A 13,891-nucleotide genomic window follows, 5' to 3' on the forward strand; every position below is an offset into this window, starting at 1 on the left:
TCTATTCTATTTTATTCTGTTCTATAAAGCAGCCTAATTATAGGAATTAGTAGCAGGAATTATCATCCTATTTCACTTTTATACCCTACTATATATTGTAATATTTTTCCATTTCAAATAATTTTCTAAATGCATTTTTTTATTCAAATTCATATTTAAATTCAAATAATTCTCTTTGTTATATATATTTCTTTGAAATTCGTTAATATTAAGATTTGGAAATTCAGCTACATCCGAATTTCTGAATACTTAACATTTTATCTGAATTTCGATTCGTAACTAAATGAATTGCACACGCCTAAGGATCACCAGGGATTTCACACAAAGGAAACAATACAAGGAGAACAGGAGACTTCTTCATACAAGATCATGGTACAGAAAGGCACAGATCAGGGATGGGAAATCACACCGTCATGCATTTCGCAAGAGATTCGACTTTTTAGTCCTTTTCAATCTGTAAATGTCATTTATTGGGCTTAAGGATTTCTGTTACATACTTTCTCAGTGACATAGCTCATTACCCCAAACCCTGATATTATATATTCTATTTATGGAACACTATAAAAACTTGTGGCGTCCGTATTTTAAGAATGTAAGATTGCTCACTGCTACATTTTGACTGATGGATCCAACTGTGTCTGGTTTATCGAGAAGCTGCTGGAGCTGAGATGAGAGATCTGGTCGTTTTCAAAGCTGCATGTTTCAAGGTGTCATCCTGATCTGAAAAATTCTCATCTGCCACACTTGTTCCAGGTCAGTACCCCGCAAGGTAGTGAAGTCAGGATAAGCATTAGCGATGGGCAAATCTGATTGGAGTCGATCTGCAGCATGGTCAGTGAACACTGCTGAAAATCTACAGATTGTGAACTGTAAAAAACGACTCGCTTCCCAAGCCCAGTCCGACGCTTCTCTCCTACATGGAAATTTTTTGTTTTTGCTAGAAAGCTACTTGGAACCCCAAAAAACATTATATATATATATATATATATATATATATTTATTTATTTATTTATTTATTTATCGAGTTTATATAGCGCCAAAGGGTTTGCTCAGCGCTGTACAATAGAGGGGGGACAATACATGAAACAGTACAGTAACATCAAACAGCACACAAGGGGTAAGAGGGCCCTACTCTTTCGAGCTTACAATCTAGGAGGGAGGGGGTAGAGGTACAGGAGGAAACGGCTGTGGGGGATGGAGTGGTAGGAGGAGGGAAGGGCAGCGGCTGTTAGGTGAGGGTGGGGTAGGCTTCCCTGAAGAGGTGGGTTTTCAGGGAGCGCCTGAAGGTGAGGAGGGAAGGTGACAGTCTGATGGATTGGGGTAGTGAGTTCCAGAGGATGGGGGAGGACCTGGAGAAGTCTTGCAGTCGTGCGTGGGAGGAGGAGACCAGGGAGCAAGATAGAAGGAGGTCCTGTGAAGAGCGAAGGGTACGGGTAGGGTGGTACTTGGGAATCAGGTCGGTGAGGTAGTTAGGGGCAGTGTTGTGAATGGCTTTATAGGTCAGAGTGAGCAGTTTGAATTTAATGCGTTGGGCAATGGGGAGCCAGTGGAGGGAGAGGCAGAGGGGGGTGGCAGAGGTGGAGCGGCTGGTGAGGTGGATGAGTCTGGCAGCTGAGTTCAGGATGGTCTGAAGCGGGGAGAGTTTGCACTGGGGTAGGCCGATGAGGAGGGAGTTGCAGTAGTCAAGGCGTGAGATAATCAGGGAGTGAACGAGTAGTTTAGTGGTGTCTGGGGTAAGGAAGGAGCGTATTTTGGCGATGTTGCGAAGGTGGAGCCTGCATGTATTTGTGAGTGATTTGACATGAGGTTGGAAGGAAAGGTTTGAGTCCAGAATGACGCCAAGGACCTTGGCTTGCTGGGCGGGATTGATGGTGGTGTTGTTGGTAGTGATGGAAAGGATGGGGGGGGGGCACGGGAAGGGGGAAAGACGAGAAGCTCGGTTTTGGAGAGGTTGAGTTTGAGGAAATGGAGCGACATCCAGTCAGAGATGTCGTTTAGGAGGTGAGTGATGCGGGCGGAGAATGTGGGGGTGAGGTGAGGGGTGGATAGGTAGATTTGAGTATCATCAGCATAGAGGTGGTAGTTGAAGCCGTGGGAGTGTATGAGTTTGCCAAGGGAGGAGGTGTAGATGGAGAAGAGAAGGGGTCCAAGGACAGAGCCCTGGGGGACCCCAACAGAGAGGGGGAGGGAAGAGGAGGTGGCGCCGTTGTAGGAAACGCTGAAGGAGCGTTGGGATAGATAGGACGAGAACCAAGAGAGAGCGGTGTCTCTGATGCCAAGGGAGAGTAGTTTATTAAGGAGGAGGGGGTGGTCGACTGTGTCAAAAGCCGCAGAGAGGTCTAGGAGGAGGAGGACAGAGTAGTCGCCTTTGGCTTTGGCGGTTAGTAGATCGTTGGTGATTTTGAGGAGGGCAGTTTCGGTGGAGTGTAGGGGACGGAAGCCGGACTGTAGTGGGTCAAGGAGGTTGTTGTCAGTTAGGTGGGCGCTTAGGCGATCGTAGACCAAGCGCTCAAGGAGCTTGGACATGAGTGGCAGCAGGGAAATTGGTCTGAGGTTGTTGAGGTCAGTGGGGTCCAGGGAGGGCTTTTTGAGTATGGGGGTGATGTGCGCATGTTTTAGGGGGGAGGGGAAGACGCCAGTAGCGAGGGAGAGATTGAAGATGTGGGTAAGGGAGCAGATGAGGGAAGAGGGGGGTGACCGGAGGAGTTGAGAGGGGATAGGGTCCAGGGGGCAGGTAGTGAGGCGGGCTTCTGAGAAGACTCTGGTGACTTCTTCACTGGTAGTAGGGCTGAAGGAGTGCAGTGATGGGGGGGTTACGGTAGGCAGGGCCTTGGGTGTGGTGGGGGGCAGTGCCGTTGCAAGGTCAGAGGAGGGGAGAGATGAGAGGGTGATGGAAGGGGAGAGGCTAGATGGGGAGGTAGACTGCAAGTTGACTATGTCCTTGCGGATTGCGTCAATCTTGCTATGGAGATGAGTGGCAATCTCGTGGGCGGTAAGTGAGGTACTGAGTGGAGGAGGGGGGGGAGAGAGCAGGGAGTTGAAGGTGGAGAAGAGTCGGCGAGGGCAGTTTGAGAGGGTGTTGATCAGGTCAACGAAGTAGGCCTGCTTGGCGGCGTGGAGGGAGGAGGTGTAGGTGAGGAAGGCAGATTTGTAGAGGGAGAATGCATGAGGGGACCTGGTTTTGCGCCATAGTCTCTCCAGCGCACGACTGCGACGTTTGAGGCATTTAGTGTGGTCGTTCTGCCATGGTTGGAGCGGTCTGGGTTTGATGTTGCGTGTGGTTAGGGGTGCCAGAGAGTCTAGGGTGGCTGATAGTGAGTCGTTGTACGCGGTGGTGGCTAGGTCAGGACATGACAGTGGAAGGATGCTGTCGTGCAAGCGGTCGGCAGCCCAGTGGAGGGGGGCCGGGTGCAGGTTGCGGAGGTTGCGGCTGGTGATGGTTTGGCGCACTGGGGGGGGGGAGTTAGGGGAAGGGGAGATGGAGAACGTGAGGAGGTGGTGGTCGGAGAGAGGGAAGGGGGTGTTAGTGAAGTGGTTAAGGGTACAGAGGTGGGAGAAGACGAGGTCCAGGGTGTTCCCATTGATGTGGGTGGAGGATTGAGTGTGTTGTGTGAGCGCGAAGGAGGTGGTTAGGTGGAGGAGTTGAGAGGTAGCTGGGGTGTGGTCGTTGATGGGGATGTTGAAGTCCCCGAGGATGATGGTCGGTAGCTCAGAGGAGAGGAAGAAGGGAAGCCAGGCGGCGAAGTCATCCAGGAAGCGGGCTATGGATCCGGGGGGCCTGTAGATCACTGCGATCCTTAAGGGGGTGGGTGAGAAGAGCCGGATGCAGTGAGCCTCGAAGGAGGAGAAGGTTAGGGAGGGGGGGTTAGGGAGGACCTGGAAGGTGCTCAGCGGTGATAGGAGCAGGCCGACACCACCACCTTTGTGACCGCCCAGTCTTGGTGAATGGGACCAGATGAGACCTCCATGAGAGAGTGCCGCAGGGGAGGTAGAGTCGGTGGCCTGTACCCAGGTTTCGGTGATGGCTAGGAGGTTGAGGGAGCGGGAGATAAAGAGGTCATGGATGGCAGTTAGTTTGTTGCAAACCGAGCGGGCGTTCAGAAGTGCAACCGAGAGAGGGGGGATGGATGTGGGGAGGAGGTGCACAGGTATGAGGTTGAGGGGGTTGCGGCGGCTGGCGGGAGCAGGGGGGTCCCTGGAGGGGGGGAGAGGTGGTGAGGGGCCAGGGTTCGGGGAGATGTCCCCAGCGGATAGGAGAAGGAGAAGGGTGGCATGGGAATGGGAGGTGCAGGAGCGTGTGGGTCTGGTAGTGGTGGCACGTGGGTCGACCGGGGAGTGGAGTACCAGGAGGAGGTGGTGAGTGCCGTAGTGGGGAGAGGGCAGAAGTGAAGGGGCAATGTAGAGCTGTTTTGGGGGGGTGGGCGGGTAGAGGGAGGCGATTTTTGGGATGGAGGAGAGGAAAACGAGGAGGAGAAGTGCAGGTGGCATGCTGGGGTGAGTGCAGTGCTGTTCGGGACAGGGGAGGTGAAGGGATACGGGTCAGGGCGAGGTGATGTGGAGAGTCTATATCACCGTGGAGGAGTCCACTAGAGTCCTTCTGTAGGGGGAGAGTGGGAGTAGAGTCCAGCAGCTGGCTGGCTGCAATCTGTGGGTGCAGTATGCTGGCGTCCGAGGGGGCATCAGTGGGATATATATATACAGTATATGTTTATTTTATTTTATTTTATTTTTGAGATTAAAGAAGGCACGTACCACCGGTACTGTGAGGATGCTGGAGTAACCCCTAAACTGCCCTGCTACCCCTGCACCCAGATGTGACAGATTGTAACCAATGCCTGTATACATCAAAGTTCTGGTGAGTGCGCACCCATAAGAAGTGGTGGATGATTTTTAAAACCACATGCACCGTTGCACTTTTGGCACAGGATTATATCGCTTGAAGAAAGATTCCTGTTGAATTCGCATTTCGGTTTGAGAGCATATGATTATTATGGACAGTTTATTTTCACTTATTGCACATATTGCATAATAGCACCTTATTACCTGATTGTGTACGCAATATGAACATTTTACTTGAACTATCATATATTTGCTGATCAATATCATACAGAGATTTATTTATTGCACATTGCACGGTTTGCACTAATAGCACTTTATATTCATTGTGCACTTTCTATTAACATATATATATAGGCAATAGGCAATTACTGTACATTATTTGTGAAAGCGCTGCACTTTTTTGATTTATGGATATTAATAACTGAGATTGGATTTGATTTTTAATTTGGACGGCAGTGTAAGATTAACTCCTTCCCGCCGACATCACACAAATATGCGGCCTCACGGAACTGGGCTTTTTTCCGTGGGGCCGCATAGTTGCGTACCTGTCTTTGTGCTGGGAGCGTGCCGCTTGGCGCGTACCTGTCTTTGTGCTGGGAGCATGCCGCTTGGCGCATACCTGTCTTTGTGCTGGGAGCATGCCGCTTGGCGCGTACCTGTCTTTGTGCTGGGAGCATGCCGCTTGGCGCATACCTGTCTTTGTGCTGGGAGCATGCCGCTTGGCGCGTACCTGTCTTTGTGCTGGGAGCATGCCGCTTGGCGCGTACCTGTCTTTGTGCTGGGAGCATGCCGCTTGGCGCGTACCTGTCTTTGTGCTGGGAGCATGCCGCTTGGCGCGTACCTGTCTTTGTGCTGGGAGCATGCCGCTTGGCGCGTACCTGTCTTTGTGCTGGGAGCATGCCGCTTGGCGCGTACCTGTCTTTGTGCTGGGAGCATGCCGCTTGGCGCGTACCTGTCTTTGTGCTGGGAGCATGCCGCTTGGCGCGTACCTGTCTTTGTGCTGGGAGTGCGCCGCTTGACACGTACCTGTCTTTGTAGTGGGAGCATGCCGCTTGGCACGTACCTGTCTTTGTGCTGGGAGCGCGCCACTTGGAGACCGCGGTGTCACTGAGAGCATTGGGTTCCGTTCTAACGATTGGGACCCGGGAATCCCGGTCCCGGGTCACGATTGCTGTGATAGCCTCTAATTGGCTATCACAGTGATCAGTCACTGTGCAGCCCAGCCCCCTTGTTTTTTTTTCTCTCTATGAATGGAGAAGAGAGATACATTCTATCTCTCTGACTCCTGGCATAGAGAGAAAAAAAATGTTTGTAAAAAAAAAAAAGAAGATAAATAAATATTAAAAAATAAAAGAAAAAAGAAATAAAAATACCTAGATCAAAGTTTGATCTAGTTCAGTGCCATGGTTAGTGTTTAGGTCAAGGTCAGGGTCAAAGGTCAGGATTTAAAAAAAATGGGTATCAGTGTCAGTTAGTGTCGGTGTGTTTTAGGTAAAAAAAAAAAAAGACAAAAACAAAATGCGCACCATTGTTTCTGGGCTGCACTACGGGTACAAACAACAAATAACATACACATATATGGTATCGCTGCGATCATCAAGAGCTGGAGAATTTATTTTGGGTTGTTCTTTGGTGGTAGGTTATGGTAGTAACAAGAAACACACAGCTAAATAAAAAAATGATTTTTTTACTATTTTGGGCCAGTTTTCCTTTGATAATAAAAAAAAATTAGGAGATATCCATTACCATTTACCACCAAATGAAAGCCCAATTTGTCCTGATAAAACGTGGTATAATCCACCCGGATGTACAAAGTAGTTGTGACGATATGTACGGTTTTACTAACACACGTCAACATTGCAGAATTGTGCTTAGGCATTTAGATTTGTTTTACCTTTAGGCGTGAAGGGGTTAAGTGAAACACATTTTGTTCAAATGTTTCTTTTTGCGTTTTAGCTTGGATATGAATTGGGTACCATTCCTACATCATCAATGAGATATATTAAGGACTGTGGAGGCATGACGGGGCAAGGACTGTTTAAGACTGTAAGTATCACTGGTAGCTATTGGCTGTTATACCGCACTTTATAAAGACATCACGCAGACATAATAGAGCAATTATCTGACATAATATTTGCTTAGACTGGTAACCATTTCCTCATGAGAACTGTAACAAAGGGCAGCCTTATCACCTAAACGTTCTTATGTTTAACCTTTCAGATATGCTGATATTGTACAATAATTTCAGTCAACTCAAAAGTATAATAACAAAAGCAGTTGCTCTCCAGAGGATTTCCCCCCCCCGCCCTCCTGACCAGGCCATTTTTTGCAATACGGCGCTGTGTTACTTTAACTGATAATTGCGCGGTCATGCAACGCTGTACATAAATAAAGTTTTAATCCTTTTTTCCCACAAATAGAGCTTTGTTTTGGTGGTATTTGATCACCTCTGCATTTTTTATTTTTTGCGCTATAAACAAAAAAAGACCAACAATTTTGGAAAGAAAAAATATATTTTTGACTTTTTGCTATAAAACGTAACCAGTAAAAAATTTTAATTTCTTCCCAATACATGTACATTTTAATTTTTGTAGGTACTTATATAGCACCGTCAAATTACGCAGTACTTTACATATATTGTACATTCACATCAGTCCCTAACCCTCAAGGGGCGTACAATCTAAAGTCCCAAATTTACATTCATACATAGACATACTAGGGACAATTTAAAATAACTTACCGGCATGTCTTCGGAGTGTGGGAGGAAACCCAAGCAGACACAGGGAGAACATTCAGACTTCAGGCAGGTGGTGCCGTGGTTGGGATTCAAACCAATGACCCGAGTACTGCTGGGTGGAAATGCTAACCATTTAGCTACTGTGCTGAAAATTAATTGGTTTACGTGAAAGATATAGCGTCTACAAATGGAGGTACATATACTGGAATTTTTTTTTTTTTTTTATATACTAGTAATGGTGGCGATCAGTGACTTATAGCGGAACTGCAGAACTGTGATGGGCATTCTGACACTGGGGGGGAACTGACTAACAGCCAGTGACATCCCAATGACACTAATGCAGTGATCAGTGCTAATAAAAAGCAGACACTGTACTAATGGCACTGGGAAGGAAGGGATTAACATCTGGGGTGATCAAAGGGTAACAGTGTGCTGTGTGTGTTTTACTACAGAGACATGCTGCTTTGTATCTTTCTGCTGTGCAAAGAGATACAAAGGGTTAACTGTGTGCTGCGTGCTTTTACATGATGTGCTGTGTGTGTTTTACTAGGAAAATATGCTGCTTTGTATTTCTCTGTTGTGCAGAGAAATACAAAGCAGCATGTCTTTGCTGGCAGGAGAGAAACCTGTGTTGTATATGTAAAGTTCAGTGGTCAGTGGTAAGTGACAGAGAGTGCAAGGGTGATGAAGAGTTCAGGGATCAGTAGTGACTCAAAGTTCAGGGATCAGTAGTGACTGAAAGATCAGGGATCAGTAGTGACTCAAAGTTCAGGGATCAGTAGTGACTCAAAGTTCAGGGATCAGTAGCGACTCAAAGTTCAGGGATCAGTAGTGACTCAAAGTTCAGGGATCAGTAGCGACTCAAAGTTCAGGGATCAGTAGAGACTCAAAATTCAGGGATCAGTAGCGACTCAAAGTTCAGGGATCAGTAGCGACTCAAAGTTCAGGGATCAGTAGCGACTCAAAGTTCAGGGATCAGTAGCGACTCAAAGATCAGGGATCAGTAGCGACTCAAAGTTCAGGGGTCAGTAGCGACTCAAAGATCAGGGATCAGTAGCGACTCAAAGTTCAGGGATCAGTAGCGACTCAAAGTTCAGGGATCAGTAGCGACTCAAAGTTCAGGGATCAGTAGTGAATCATAGTTCAGGGATCAGTAGTTAATCAAAATTCAGTGGTTAGTAGTGACTCAAAATTCAGGGGGCAGTACTTAGTGATACAGAGTTAAGGAGCCAGTAGTGACACAGAGTTCAAAGGTCAGAAGTAAGTGACCTTCTGCCTCATAGTACAGTCAGACAGCTCTCCCCTGCACAACCTACCATTGTTTTCACCTCTTTCTGGACTCATCATGTTACTTTCTGCAGCTCCAGCTCTCTGTTCCAGTAGAGAGGGCCAAAGTCCAGCAGCCAACCACAGCCCTGCTATGGAGAAGCTCTTCCTCTGGCCTCAGTGGGTCAAACACAAACACAGACCTTAACACTGTTGTAGCTGGAAGGGACAAGCACAACTAAAGCGGAGATACAGAAGTGGGAAGTGAATAGCATTTCCCCACACTTGCTGTTGTGCAGTGTGAGAGGACACAGTGGGCCCCACCAGGGGCGGACTGACAACTCATCGGGCCCCCGGGCAATAGGGGATCATGGGGCCCCTGTGTCCTTGCCCAAACTCAAAAAAGCCTATGAAAAAGGTACCAGGGGCATATCATGGGGCCCTCTACTGACCCCGGGCCCTTGGGCAGTGCCCGAGTTTCCAAATGGTCAGTCCGCCCCTGGGCCCCATCCACCTTGGGGCCCATGTGCCTACCACACATTGCACCAATGGAGAATACGTCACTGCAAACTGGGTACTATTCTTAGACAAGGAAGTTGTAGACCTCATCATCACCTTGTCCCAATGCAAAAGTGATGGCTTCAAGGAATACTAACTTCCAAGTGAGTGTAAAGTGTGGAAATGGCTACCTGTAGTCTTTATTGGAAGTCCACAGGAGAAGTGGCAGGGTGGACATGCAGGAGAACAATTGGGAGACAGGACCACCTGTCACTCTATAACAGGAAAGACCTGCAAAAATACCTTCATGGTGGAATCTCTAGGTATAATTATCATCATGAAAACCAAGATGGAAATGCAGTGATTGGGTTTACACACACTTGCAGTAGAAGCGTTGACAATGTCTTTATACTGTATTAGTATTCCGTATTTTTCAATACAAAGCCAGGGGCGGACTGACAACTCATGGGGCCCCCGGGCAATAAGAGATCATGGGGCCCCTGTGTCCTCGTCCACACTCCAAAAAGCCTATGAAAGGTACCAGGGGCTTCTCATGGGGCCCCCTACTGACCCGGGCCCTCGGGCAGTGCCCGAGTTCCCAAATGGTCAGTTTGCCCCTGTACAAAGCATTATCAGGTATAATTTTTGACCATAGCTCAACACTGGCTAAAGATTGGCTAAAGAATACAAATGCTCTCAAAAGTAGACCAAGGATGACAACCACTTAAGAATGAAATATTATTGAATTGTTGAATCTACTAAACTATAATAGACTGGTGAAACCAAGATAAAGGAAATAATAATCTCTCTTTCATTGCATGCAGTTTTTTTTTTATTAGGGATGAATGAAAAAAATGCTCTTTAAACCTGAAAATATTTATTCCTTTTGCAGGTTGCCTTGTCGCTTGACAGAATAGTCAACAGAAAGTTCATACTGTATATTATAGGCTTTGTCTTTCTCCTGAGCTTCCTCTGGCGCTGGACAGGAACGCAGGTAAATCAGAATGAGCCAATTGTTAGTCAGTCGTAGCCAGCTCATTTGTTGATTACTCGTCTTTGAGGATTGCAGCATGTCACATCAAGAAAAGGTGAATGGTAGAAAAATGCAGATTCCCCCCAAAATGGACAGCATTATATTTTGATATAATCAAAAGTCTCAAGGAGATAATGAGTTAAAGCGGTATTAACCGTTTCAATACCGTGCAATTTTACACCTTCCTGCCCAGGCCATTTTTCAGGTTTCAGCGCTCTCACACTTTGAATGACAATTGCGCGGTCATACAACATTGTACCCAAACTAAAATTTTATCATTTTCTTCACAAAACTAGAGGTTTCTTTTGGTGGTATTTAATCACTACTGGGGTTTTTATTTTTTGCTAAATTAGCAAAAAGACCACAAATTTTGAAAAAAAAACACATTTTTCTTTGTTTCTGTTATAAAAGTTTACAAATAAATAATTGTTCTTCATAAATTTAGGCCGAGATGTATTCTGCTACATGTCTTTGGTGAAAGTAACCCACATTAGGATGTATTTTTTAGTTTGTAGGAAAGTTATAGAGTTCACAAACTATGGGATATACAGTCATGGCCGAAATTGTTGGCACCCTTGATATTTCTCCAGGAAATCATGTATTTCTCACGAAACGTATTGCATTAACACATGTTTTGCTATACACATGTTTATTCCCTTTGTGTGTATTGGGACAAAACAAAAAAAGGGAGGAAAGAAAGCAAATTCGACATAATGTCACACAAACCTCCAAAAATGGGCTGGACAAAAGTATTGGCACCCTTTCACAACTGCGGATAAATAAGAATGTTACAAGCATGTGATGCTCCTGTAAACTCACCTGGGGCAAGTAACAGGTGTGGGCAATATAGAAATCACACCTGAAAGCAGATAAAAAGGAGAGACGTTCACTTAACCTTTGCATTGTGTGTCTGTCTGTGCCACACTAAGCATGGACAACAGAAAGAGGAGACGAGAACTGTCTGAGGACCTGAGAACCAAAATTGTGGCAAAATATCAACAATCTCAAGGTTACAAGTCCATCTCCAGAGAACTAGATTTGCCTTTGTCCACAGTGCGCAACATTATCAAGAAGTTTGCAACCCATGGCACTGTAGCTAATCTCCCTGGTCGTGGACGGATGAGGAAAATTGATGAAAGATTGCAACGCAGAATAGTCCGGATGGTGGATAAGCAGCCCCAAACATGTTCCAAAGACATTCAAGCTGTCCTGCAGGCTCAGGGAGCATCAGTGTCAGCGCGAACTATCCGTCGACATTTAAATGAAATGAAACGCTATGGCAGGAGACCCAGGAGGACCCCACTGCTGACACAGAGACATAAAAAAGCAAGACTACAGTTTGCCAAAATGTACTTGAGTAAGCCAAAAGCCTTCTGGGAAAACGTCTTGTGGACAGATGAGACCAAGATAGAGCTTTTCGGTAAAGCACATCATTCTACTGTTTACCGAAAACGGAATGAGGCCTACAAAGAACAAAACACAGTACCTACGGTAAAATATGGTGGAGGTTCAATGATGTTTTGGGGTTGTTTTGCTGCCTCTGGCACTGGGTGCCTTGACTGTGTGCAAGGCATCATGAAATCTGAGGATTACCAAAGGATTTTGGGTCGCACTGTAGGGCCCAGTGTCAGAAAGCTGGGTTTGCGTCCAAGATCCTGGGTCTTCCAGCAGGACAATGACCCCAAACATACGTCAAAAAGCACTCAGAAATGGATGGCAAAGAAGCGCTGGAGAGTTCTGAAGTGGCCAGCAATGAGCCCAGATCTAAATCCCATTGAACACCTGTGGAGAGATCTTAAAATTGCTGTTGGGAAAAGGTGTCCTTCCAATAAGAGAGACCTGGAGCTGTTTGCAAAGGAAGAGTGGTCCAAAATTCCGGGTGAGAGGTGTCAGAAGCTTATTGATGGTTATAGGAAGCGACTGATTTCAGTTATGTTTTCCAAAGGGTGTGCAACCAAATATTAAGTTAAGGGTGCCAATACTTTTGTCCAGCCCATTTTTGGGGTTTTGTGTGACATTATGTCATATTTGCTTTTCTGCCTCTGTTTTATATTTGTTCCAATACATACAAAGGGAATAAACATGTGTATAGCAAAACATGTGTTAATGCAATACCTTTTTTGTGTGAAATACTTGATTTTCAGGAAAAATATCAAGGGTGCCAACAATTTCGGCCATGACTGTATCTGAATATTGATCAATCCTGAAGCTAATCTAATTTCTTGAGGTCCAAGAATGTCAGAACAGTACAGATATCCCCCAAATGACCCCTTTTTGCAGAGTAGACAGTCCGACGTACTTCATAAGAGGCATGGCGAGTTTTTTGAAGTTGTATTTTTTTTGGCATAATTTTTCGGAAAATAAAAAAATGTAAAAAATTATTTTCACTATTCTTTTTTTTACATACTGTCACCAGTGTAGTACAGCGTCATCATATAACTGGCATGGCGGTGAACAGGGACACTGACTGGTGACAGTATGAAAAAAAAAAAATATATATATATATATTTTTTTTTTTATTATTTTTAATTTTTTATTACATTTTTTTTATTTTTTTTTAAGATTTTTTTTTTCATATTTTACTATGACCAAAGTAGTACAATGTTACCATAGTAACATTGTACTACTTTGGGGAAGTGATCAGTATTTTGTTTTTTTTTTACACAATTTGCTTATAGCAAAGAATTACTTTGCTATAAGCAAGCATTTACCAGAATGAAATCGATTCATTCAGGTTTTTTTTTTTTGTGCTTAGCTGTGATTTGGTCACAGCTAATCACATGACATGTGCATGTGATTAGCTGTGACCATTTACAGCTAGGCACTAGTATACAATGGATGGCATGAATGAAGCCATCCATTGTATACAACTGTAATGTGACCTGCTGTGATTGGTCACAGCAGGTCACATGGTACGAGCAACGGGGGCCGGTACTCAGATCTGTCATTGGCCGTGTCCAAGGTACACGGCCGGTGACAGATCGCGCCGCTGCGTGGCTCTGCATTAGCGCAAACTGCGCATGTGCGGGAGCACGCCAAATGGCGTGCACCCGGAGTGCCGAAGCACTTTTGAAGCCACCAAACGGCCATTGGCAGGGCGGCTAATGGTTAAACACCCAAAAAAGTAATATATTGCAGTTTACCAATCCTTAAAGTGGTTGTAAGCCTCAGACATGAAATATGAGCAAATCATGTCCCTCTATAGTGTATATTTGTCTCAAGAGCACTAAGTGTCACTTCTGTCTGCTGCTTTTTTTCTCTGTTATCATCATGAATCACTTCTGACAAGTTTTCCTGACACCAAGAGAAAATGGTGACAGGGGAGGGAGCTCCAGTCAATTAACAGCCTCAGCTCTGTAACTGTGAGCTTCATGAAGGGGGGTGTGTCCTTTCCCTCCAATCAGCTCTCAGAGCTCTCTTCACTGAGCTCGGCAGAGTGTAATTTCAGCTCTCCACTCCCTTTTTACTGAATACTTTAGGACTTGGAATAGATGTAGAAGAGAGACTGCAGATAATCA

The 13,891-nt window shown here is 45.7% G+C and overlaps 1 protein-coding gene across 2 annotated transcripts in view; it reads left to right on the forward strand.

Moving 5' to 3' along the window:
- Nucleotides 1-403: 403 nt before the first annotated feature.
- LOC149440677 (NXPE family member 4-like) overlaps nucleotides 404-13,891 on the forward strand; it is a 36,739-nt gene continuing 23,251 nt past the window's right edge. Inside the window, exons 1-4 of one of the 2 annotated variants that reach the window (XM_089658250.1) lie at nucleotides 404-753; nucleotides 4,735-4,855; nucleotides 6,796-6,885; nucleotides 10,233-10,334. In XM_089658250.1, coding sequence (XP_089514376.1) covers nucleotides 4,832-4,855; nucleotides 6,796-6,885; nucleotides 10,233-10,334 — 216 coding nt within the window. In that variant the 5' untranslated portion in view covers nucleotides 404-753; nucleotides 4,735-4,831. The remainder of the gene's footprint in view (nucleotides 754-4,734; nucleotides 4,856-6,795; nucleotides 6,886-10,232; nucleotides 10,335-13,891) is intronic. The other variant, XM_089658251.1, reaches the window with a different exon arrangement.

The sequence above is a fragment of the Staurois parvus genome, unplaced genomic scaffold, assembly GCF_062004578.1.
Source record: "Staurois parvus isolate SC_StPar_1 unplaced genomic scaffold, SC_StPar_1.0 ptg001060l, whole genome shotgun sequence".
Lineage (NCBI taxonomy): Eukaryota > Metazoa > Chordata > Amphibia > Anura > Ranidae > Staurois > Staurois parvus.